General features: G+C 55.0%; 2 protein-coding genes across 2 annotated transcripts; one reads left to right on the plus strand and one right to left on the minus strand.

The window, feature by feature from the left end:
* Window positions 1-1,757: 1,757 nt before the first annotated feature.
* K437DRAFT_276690 (uncharacterized protein) lies at window positions 1,758-6,175 on the plus strand. Its single transcript, XM_013384766.1, has 2 exons — window positions 1,758-2,469; window positions 2,528-6,175. The coding sequence occupies exons 1-2, from the start codon at window positions 1,920-1,922 to the stop codon at window positions 5,908-5,910; spliced, it is 3,933 nt and encodes a 1,310-aa protein (XP_013240220.1). The 5' UTR covers window positions 1,758-1,919; the 3' UTR covers window positions 5,911-6,175.
* A 111-nt stretch (window positions 6,176-6,286) lies between these two features.
* K437DRAFT_47586 (uncharacterized protein) lies at window positions 6,287-8,060 on the minus strand. The gene is made up of 2 exons (XM_013384767.1): window positions 7,504-8,060; window positions 6,287-7,406 (listed from the first exon to the last, which is right to left on the minus strand). Exons 1-2 carry the CDS (start codon window positions 7,877-7,879, stop codon window positions 6,313-6,315), a joined length of 1,470 nt encoding a protein of 489 aa, XP_013240221.1. The 5' UTR covers window positions 7,880-8,060; the 3' UTR covers window positions 6,287-6,312.
* Between the last annotated feature and the right edge of the window lie 2,227 nt (window positions 8,061-10,287).

The following is a 10,287-nucleotide window of genomic DNA, read 5'->3' on the forward strand; positions in this document are numbered from 1 at the left end:
GTGTGCAGGGGGTTGCACCGCACCGCTACCCTTCCACCAGCCAGTATCAGGGTCATCGGAATAATGCTAAATGCAGGAATGGCATACTCGCAGCAGCAATAAGCCCCGGTTCTTCATCCCAATCGAACCACAAAGTACAGCAAAGTTAATCAATCGCAGTCAAACAGTGTGCGAAGATGACAGTTGCTCAGTTGCAACCGTCGACGTTTACGGTAGACCAATTCCAGAGGTCCAGAGGAACTCTACGAAGGCAGGGATAATGGCTAGATTCTTACAATTGGGACCCGCCGTGAGCCTGCTGGACGCCCGTGGTGCCACCTCTTTGGACCCATAAATTATCTCATTGGAACTTCACGTCGGTCCCAACGAGACCTGCGTGATGGGTGAATGAGCTACAGCGCTCAAGCAGGTGTAATAGGCCAAGGCAGCAATGGGCGCCCGGGAAGAGATCGCGTTGCCCTGGCTCGACCCTTCCCAAGGAGCGCTGCCGTGCGAGATGTCCACCTTCAGGCCACTCGAGTTCAGCTTGCTGCGGCACTGTCTGTGCCTCTCGCATCCTCTCTATCGGATGTGCTGTTGCCCCTGCCTGTGTGACGCGGCGTTCGAACTTGGCCGCTAAACTCATTTCGTCCGGTCTTCCTTGCTTACCTTTTAACTACAGGTCGAGCTCACCAATGCCGCAGCAGATATCCGTTAGGGTCACGGGCTGGTGTTCCTTACCACCGGCTCAGCTGCTCTGTCGATCTGCGACAATTACAAGCGCTCTCCGGTCCACATGCCTGTGCTCTCGCCCATCGCAGCTCGGAGATCAGTCAAGTAGCGGCGGAATGCGCTGCAGCGCAGAAACCGGCGCAGTAGGAACTGATGAGTGGCTTGATCGCCTTCCTGCTGGTGCTCAGCACTCAGCTCCCAGTGAAAGATACGATCGCAAGATGCTGGCTGCGCCTGGCCCCATCTGCATAGAGGTCGTACCGTATCAACACGTGGAGCTGTTGCACGAGTTTGCCGGTTGCCCCAATGCTGACCGCCCGGCTTTTGCAGCGGACACAACAACGCCCGCAGCCATGATGGCAGCCCACAGTCTTGGGATCAACCCAAAGGACAAGGCGCCTCTTCAATTCAACCGTGCGCTCTTGCCCTACAGCTCGTGCATCGGCATGACTGGCACGGGTGCAGACAAGGCACCACCATAGGTGAACAAAGTACGCCTACCACAGTATATGAACCATCAGTTCAATATCTCGATTACCTTCGTGACGCCCTACTTTTCATCATGCGAGACCTCGGACTTATGGAGCCCAAGGTACCACTTTGGACCTCGGTCACATCAGTAACTTCTTTCAGAGGGCGCCATTCCGCCACGCAATTTGCAAAGGCATCGATACACGAGCTAATTACTTTGGCGCCCACAATTCCTTCCATCCAGGCTGTAATGTAACACTAATCGACACTTCTTCTTAGTAACTTCCCTGAGGCATCCAAGGATTGGCGTAGCGAGCGTATTTCAGAGTCCGTGCTCTGTCCAGCGAGAGTCCTCAGTCAACGGGGCGTCGGGGACAAAAGAGGAAGCGGAGGTGACGATGAATGGCGATACGCTTCAATGTTTTCTGTGGAGTTACTATGTTATGGATATGCGATGGGGTTTTTTTGGCACACATACATTTTTTTCTTTCTTTTTGGCTTTGCGACACAAAACGTTACAGTCGCACATTCACAGGTTGTTCATTCAGAAGAGCTCGCACAAAGCAGCCTCACACTTCCTTCTCCATGCATAACCAGATGCTTTGTGATGCAACTTAAGCGTGCAACCAAAACGTGGGAGGTTTGAAAAAGAGCAGGGCCTTCCGTCTTCAGCAGCTTACCGAAACAACAAAAGTGCGTGTCGAATTACAAAAAGTTTCGCAGGAAGAACGACAAACATGGATAGCAATTCCCTCCTGCAGCTGCTGCAAAGCGCTGGCACTCCGTCTCCATCGCGCTCGCTTCCTGGGTCAACATCGCCCAATACTCCTAGTGCACAACCGACGCTGGTGGATCCAAGTGGTAACATCAAGGCCGCCAGCTCTTCTGCGTCCAACTCGCTACTGTCCTTGTTAACAAATCCACCGGGCCCAGCAGTGCAAGAGACGCAGCATGCCGAGGCAATGCAAAAGCCTCTGGCTTTCTCTCTTGCTCCATCAATGCCTTCCGTTCCATCTGGAACGAGCTTTTTGGACACTTTGACTGCTGCTCGGCCAGTGTTGGCTTCAGAAGATGGACAGTCCGCGTCTCCCAACGCTCTGATCCGCCCACGGTCCGCTGCGCAGTCCGCTGGAGAGCAAGCTGCTGAGCATTTTCCTGTACCCTCTACGGCTCGATCTGCCTCATCCGATCTACTCACCTTGCTGAGTAATGGATTGCAAAGATCAAGGCCTTCGAAGCCGCCAGCCTCGATGTCAAGCGTGTCAGCAGTCAATGAGGCATCCCAAGGTTCGTTGTGCCAAGTGCCGCTTCCTCTCAATACTTATGCTAAGAGTGTCTCCTCCAGCCCCACCAGGATTGAATAGTGCTGCAAGTCTTGCAAAAAATGAAGGACAAGTTGAACGGCGACCTTCTCAGCCTACCATGTTCGACACGTTCAGTCCTTTCGATCTTCTCACTCGTCCCGCCCCCCCCACGGGCATTTTGACGTCGCAGGGGGAAAGTCAAACCTCATTCGCAGAAGCGCCACTGCATGCCAGCAGCACACCTGAGACTCCAGATGCTCGAATGGGCGATCCCTCATCAAACATTTCCATCCCTCCAAGAAATGGCGCGTCAACGGCTGCGAGAGAATCGCCGCTGGCGAGTGAACGTGACCGCCTTGTCCGACAGCCCCAAGTCATCGGCTCCCCTGCCCGCACACCGCACAAGCTTCCCCAAAGGCCTCAAAGTGGCTCTGGCTCTCGCCCGGACACCCCACGCAGCACCGGCGGCAGCAGCCTGCATCATTCTCATTCCCGCCAACACAGCCGCAATTTGCAGGCCGGCAATGCCTCAGCAAATTCAGCGCCTTCGCATATTACTTCCGCGACAGCTTCGACCCCACCGCGAACGTTCAAAACCTTGCGTGTGAACAGGGAGAAACATGCACAGACGTGGCTGAATAAGCTACGCCAGTCCCCAAAGCTCGCTGCGGAATCTTCTTCCATCGATGTTTCCCGTGAAGGTGAAGCATCAATGACCTCCATTGAACTGGATCTCGATCAGCCCCAACCTGCAGGCAGCAGTTCCATCCATTCTGTCAAGCTGGAGGTAACTCCTGTTGCGCTGCTCAATGCAGGAACCGAGATTCCGTTCACAACCTGGCAACATCCAGTATCCAAGTCCGATCTAGCAGCTGGGCAGGCTGCCACTTCAGTTCTGCATAGCTCGCCTTCCTTCTACACTCCGCGTATCGCGAATCTCGGGCGCGACATTGTTGTGTACCCGCAGAATAACAAGGGCAAACTGCGCTTGATCCACGTTCAGACTGGTTTCAGGGCGCTGCTTTCGGCTCAGGACGCAGATGGGATTGGGAAAGAACAAGTGATCAAGGGTATTTGGGCTCTTGAACCGCATGATGCCTCGCACAGCACTTCCGATCCCGCGCAAGGATGGCTGCTAGTCGCCGCATTGAAAGAACCAGCCGATGAAGAATTCCAGGTTGTCTGGTGGCATGTCCACGAGAAATGGGGCTCAGAAGATTTGGTGGCTGGGGTTCCAGAACTGGTTACCAAAGGAACGCGCCTGGCTTGGGAAAACTCTCTGCCCGGTCAGCATTCAGGATCGGAGAACTCAACAACTGGCTCCTCAGTAAAATGGGTCACTGTGTCTTCGAACGAGCTGGTCTTGCACTGCCACACAGGCTGCTCGACTTCCACTACCCTGCGCTATTTCCTTCGTCGCGCCTCAGACAAGGAACCTCTACTACGGTGTAGCCAGGAGACTCATAGTATTTCCCTGGGGGCGACTGCGTCGCCTGACGGTAACGTCTTCGTCAGCATTGCGGGAGCTCACAAGCATCAGGCGGAAGAGCTTGCAGTCGATTTCTTCGTGGGCAATGAGCCCTTTGGAAATGACCGTTCGCAAGGTGCACTTCGGTTGCCCTGGCGCATTTTAGGTGATGGCCTCTCCAAATCAATCTCCCATGTGCAACTCATCGATGGTCAAGGTCTATCAGGACAATCCTCATCGACACAGGATGTCTTTACGCAAGTGCTTCTTCTCGGGTTTGAGAACAACACCCAGCTTAGCATTCTGCGAGTAGATGGCAATGCAAGGCGAATCGACTATCAGCTCGTTTGCAATGTCATTTTCCTTTCAAATGGAGGCGACCAGTTCAACGTCTTGCAGTATGACCGGTCCAGCAGGCTGCTTCTCGTGGGCAACACTTTGCGCTCCTCGGTCTTTGCCCTGCCACTCCTCTTGGATTTGGCGGATGATCGGTCGAAGGCAATTCGTCTCGGTGCTTTGCAGGAATTCCCTCTGCCCGAGCCATGCATCTCGTTCACCATCGTTCGGGAGGAACTGGTCGACCCAAGCTATCGGCTCTTTGCCATGCACCCTGCCGGTATCCATCTCGTGCAGCTGCCTTCCATCCGACGGGGGAACAAGCAGAGGCTGAAATCCATCCCGGCTTCAACGCAAGGTTCAGCAGCCACCAGCAGTGCGACTTCACCCATGCCATTCTCGGATGCTCGGGAGAACCTGGCAACACCTGACAATTCAGGCGCAGGTAATGGCACGAGGTTGGCGCCTGAGAATGGCTTGAGCGCTGGGCTGAGGCAGCGATCGGAGCAGCTAACATCTTCTAGCACAGTGGCTCCTGCGCTGGCAGAAGTGAATGTGCACGCTATTCAAGATGCCTTTATTTCCTCTATCAATGAGCACCTCCGTTCCGCGCTCCATGACAACCTGCAAGTGCAAGCGCCCGGTTTGGCGGCCCAGGTCTCGCAGGTACTTGCATCGGCACTGCCCGATGTGTTGGCGCGTGCCATGAACAGGGCCGACACAATCAGTCGTTTGACGAAGGTGATCCAAGCTGCCATCTCCGCTCCAGTGCAGCAGGCAGCTATCTCTGCAATTAATCAGAGCTTGCAACATCGTTTTTCGGAGGTCATGTCTGATTTGGCTTTCCGACTTGAACATCACATTTCTGCGGAGATGCTTCAGACCCGTAAGGATGCCATTGCCGAGCAGAGTCAAGCTCTAGCTCAGACGGAAGGAACAATCGGTGAGATCTACCGCAACATGAAAGGGATGCAAGCGCAAATGGATGCTCTCCGCCAATCCAATGCCGATCTGCAGCATGATCTGCGTAAATCCCTACAGGCGCAGCAGGGAATACTTGAAGCTGTTCGCGAAGCGACCGAAGCACTGGGTCAGCACCAAGCCAGCAATCCGCCACGCACTACTGCCGGTCCACCACAGGCAGAAGCCTCCAATCCAGTGCCTGCTGCGAAGCCGTTCAATGTCGAGGACGCGTTCTTGGCCGTTCTGTCCGACCCCAACATCCAATCAGACGCGCGCCGACTCCAGATGCTACTCCAGGATCTCGGTCTGAACTTTGCTTCTCCGAGCGCTGCGCTGGCATCCGTCTCCCAACCAGTACTGCTTGCGCTTCTGCACCGCCTCGCCACGTGCCTATGGACATTCGCACAGCCGGACGAGCCAGAGCAGACGACCCGCGGCATGCGCCCGGCGGCTGCCATCCCATGGCTCGAAGCGGTCGCGGCGCGCATCGACAAGCGTGATGCGCAGATCGCGGCTGCGTACCAGAGCATCTACCCGCGCTTGATGAATCAACTGTTCGAGGCCCACGCAGCGCTGTCCCGCCCTGGTGGCAAGCACAGCCCGTGGTGGACGCGAGAGCAGCTGATCGAGCGCATTACCAACCGCCTTATCTCGTAAAATGCGACAAGCATATCGCATTGCACTCATTGCTGGAGATTGCCTGCTCATCCCACATCCCTGTTGGCCCACGTATACGGTCGGCTGTACGCCACCACGCACGCACGCAATCGCAGATGCACATGTTCTGCACGCACGAAATGCCAAAATCCCTCAGAATTTGAATCATGCAAGAGGGGACGTATCGCTATGGTGTGCTGTGGTATGAGTGACTACATTGCTGATATTATTGAGAACGTGATGCTAGAACCAGGAACGCCTTTGGTTCGACTTTCTCCTACTCTTGCGAAGTCGAGGATGCAAAGTTGCGAGCGCGATCCGAAATGCTGGGACACAGTCCCGCTGCGATAATGATAAACTGGGCACAGCTGGCCGATAAAAAGGGTCCGTTTTTCTTCCAAATCAAACAAGGAGAATAGCACCGCCCACAGAGGCAGCGATTACCGCTATGGCCAGCGTCCTGACGCAGGCCGTGCTCTTGCTTGAACTGCTAGTGGTTCCGGATGCCGCCTGTGCTTGCGCCTCACTTGCACTTCCGCCAGCGCTCGACTGTCTGTTGCCATTCGCACTCCAACCGGGTGGTCTCCAGCCGGTAGGCAACGCGTCGCTGTCAAAGAGCGCTGCGCGGCCCACGGACGAGCCAAAGACGAGCGCAGGGTTGTGGTCGGCGTCAGCAATGATGATGAGCCGGTGCGCGATAGCGTTGCGTGAGACGTTTGACCAGTCGGGCAGCGGAGCGGAAAACGTCGCGTTGAAGCCGGTCATGTCAGAATCGGTGCGCGCGAGAGTGTTGATGTACTTCCAGTACGCCAGGTTGCGGTCGCGTCGCTTAGCGCCACCTTGCAGCTGTGCCATGCAGAACTCGTCGCCGGATGCGTCGACGTCTTGCAGGCCGATGAGGCTGACGACGTCGCGCTTGATGTACTGCGCAAAAAAGTCGATCGGCTGCTTTGCAGGTGTTGCCGACGTCGACAAGCCGACGTCCTGCGTATAGTTGTCAAAGCCATAGCGCCAAGTGTTGTAGTACTGGCACGTCTCGATGGTCGCTAGGGACGGGTCCACCTGCGGTCGGTCAGTGGTAAAATAGACACACGACGAAGGGTCGCCGTAGACGTAGCGGACGTGGATGCCGTCCGGCGCATCGCGGCCGACGACGGCGTAGCGCTGCATGAGCTGCGCGCCGCCACCATGGCCGACGAGCGTGACGTTTGTCATGACGGGGTACTTTGACTTGTCGGCAAACTCGGCGACAAAGGCGTCGAGGACTTCGAAGGCGGACGACTGCGTGCCGGACGGATGTGTCGCGAGCTCGCCGGCTTGCCATGCGTTGACGTCGGCCCAGGCGAGTTCATGCGAAGTGTACTCGCCAGAGTTCAACACCGCGGAGAAGAACTCGGGCGCGACGACGATCGAGTGCGCGTCTGCGTTGGCGACCTTCTCTTTCACTGCGCTGTCCAGCGCCGTGTTCATGATGCTCCAATACTTGTCGCCGTCGCCTGTGATACAGGCAGCGACCGTCGGGGAGATGGTGTGTATGAGTCGGTCAGCCTTCGGCGTTCAGCACCGTGGAATGACGCCAGAGAGTCCACTTACGCAACTTGCCGTGGATCATGACGAATGCATGCGTCGCAGAGCTATTCTGGGGGTTGGCAGTCCAATACGTTCCGATCAGGTCGCCCCTGGTGCCCACGGGCAGGTCGACAAAGTTGGAGCCTGAGGGCGCCTTGATTGGTCCATGTGCTGCGCCTTCGTTGTTCTTGCCGCCGCCTATGAGCGTCGAGGCGTCGCGAGACGAGAGCGAGCGATGCCTCTGAAGGTGAGATGGGGTCGATCTTCGCCGCACCTGGGCGGCTTCTATGGTGGCTTCACCTGCACCGCCCTGTACGGCATAGACCGGGGAAAGGCACAGACATAGGGTCAACAGCAGGGCGGCCAGCGCGACTACTTTTCTTGTGGCGATGCGTATCATGGTTGTTCTAAGGCATGCTCGTGGTCAACTGCGGGATCCATCGACTTGTAAGCAAGAGGCAGCAGGAAGGGGAGGAAGTGGTCTCCGCCTCGAGAATAAGAGGGATCCGGTCAAAAAGGGAAGAAGAGTGTGTCTATACTCTGTAGCAGGAGGCATGGGTGGGAATGGAAGCGACGCCCGCCTTTAACCTGCGCCAGGCTGGCCCCCGAGAGCACCAACTGCTGATGCGAGAGAAAGAGTCTAAGGGGCGAGGCGTTGGCAGAACGTGGATGGGGTTCTTTGTCTTTGTATATCTGTGCTATGGCAATCTGCAGCAGCAGTGCGCACCTGATGATATAGCTCGCAACGACTTGGCCACTTTGTTCAGTGTTCCAGTGGGACCAGCTGCAACCGTGCTCTAATACATAGAAGTAACCACGTGCTGAATGCTGACCTGGGTAGGGAGAGGGCAAGAGGAAAACGACGATTTCGAAGGACATAATTGGCGGGATTGCTGTGAAAGGATGGTGATTGCAATTTGAATCGAATGCCACAGCAACGCCAGGACTCCAATGGATTGTGCCCTTAGCCCGTGTTACCGGCTGGTTTTGTGTAAATGCAAGCCGGTTTTCGATCAAAGCGGAACTTCGCGTCACGGGATTCCACAGCCAGTGGGCACTTTGGCGCCTATGTAACAACAAACCTGCTTTGATTCTTAGAAACAGTGTATCACTGTCATGGACGTGAACAGGCCCAGTGGTACACACTCGACAATCTACAGAGCAGCGATGATTCCCCTATGGTTCCCGTTTAAAATTTCGTGCTTCGTCTGGGGAAGTGGAGACGAATGGGAAAAGGATGAGCGGTCAGTGAGGTCCATACATCCAGTACACTGAGAGAGGATGCAACGATTTCATTTCAAACACGCGCCGACAGCAGGTTGCCGCTTACAGGTTGAAACAGGCTCAACAGTGGCTCGAAACTCTCGACAATCGACGCCTGTCGGGCATTGCCAGCAACCCAGCACGCAATCAATAATGTGATCATCTTGCTCCGTCTCGTCACCGTGTGGCAGACAGGCCGCAGTAGAGCAGACCATGGCAGACCACATACGACGTGTCAGTTCTACTACCTACACACAGAACCACTCCCACCCAGCCTCAGATACCACGTGGCAAAAGAAAGAACGGCGAGCAAAATTCATGAGAAGCGAAATAATAGCGCGTTGGGATAGAAGAGCAGGTCGCAGCACATCACTATTGCTCTACTCCATGTACAATTTTCTTCATGATGACCATTTCGCATGTGGTGGGGTTGTGCACCTACTTGGAATGTGTTTGGCACGTAGATGCTATATTATAGCATGACTGGCGCACAGCCTAAGTTGCAAATCAGCGACGAGCAAATGGATCGCTCGACCTGGATTCCGCCCACATTACGATGCTAATATGCGGTCACCCTTTGTGTCGCGTCAGGGGCGTGACATGAGGGATCCATGGAATGAAATATCATGTCCCTTCGCAGATCGAATTCAGGATGGAACGCGAAATTGGATCGGTATCTGCCCATCTGCACAGGCCTACCGCTCAGGTTCTCTTGAATGGGGTAAGCAACTCTTGCCCAGCGGATCCGACGACATGCGTTTGAACCGTCGTCTCTCGCAGGCATCTGTGCTATGCCTTTTATCACAAAATTAGGTGAAAGATCAACGATGATCAATGTTCAATGAAGATCTGCAAAAGCGCCACAAGCGTAGTCATCGCCTCAATCGCATACGTACGAATACGCTGCCAACGTGACTGAGAGTGCATGGATGCGGACGGTATCCCTCATTACCTTGTAGTCTTGCGACGCTCGCGGCGCTCGGGATTATCGCCTCCTTTGAAGACATCATCGTTTCATCACGCATCAGCCAGCCCGAGCGCATCAACGCAGCGCCAACCGGTCTGAGAATTGTTTGAGACTAGGGAACGGTCCCGCACTTGCGTTCGGCTTGCTGGCGGCACTGCGCGTGGGCAACCTGTGACACTGAACCGATTTTACATTTGACTGCCCTGTAATTGACTGCAAAATCAACTTGCCTCCTACCCCCCCGAGTCTCCATCTCAATCTGCGTTTATATATTTTGCTCCCTAGAATCCACATGGATCAGCAGGCTTCCGCCAAACCACGTTAATATAGTCGCAAAATTTTCGGCTGCTGTTCATACCCCAGCAATTATGCCCGTTATCTGCTCAAAAAGCATGTGAACAAACTAGCGTTGGCCTGAAAACGGCCAAAGTGTTTTCGTGGAGCAGCTGCCCCAAATCAAACCCCGGTTACTCTCAAAGCCTCTATTTGATCACCACATATTTTCACCATAAAGGTGGAAAATTTGTCGAATCTGCTAGCGCTAGGCAATCTGTATCCGGATCACGGATAGGGGGGGG

The sequence above is a fragment of the Tilletiaria anomala genome, assembly GCF_000711695.1.
Source record: "Tilletiaria anomala UBC 951 chromosome Unknown K437scaffold_152, whole genome shotgun sequence".
NCBI lineage: Eukaryota > Fungi > Basidiomycota > Exobasidiomycetes > Georgefischeriales > Tilletiariaceae > Tilletiaria > Tilletiaria anomala.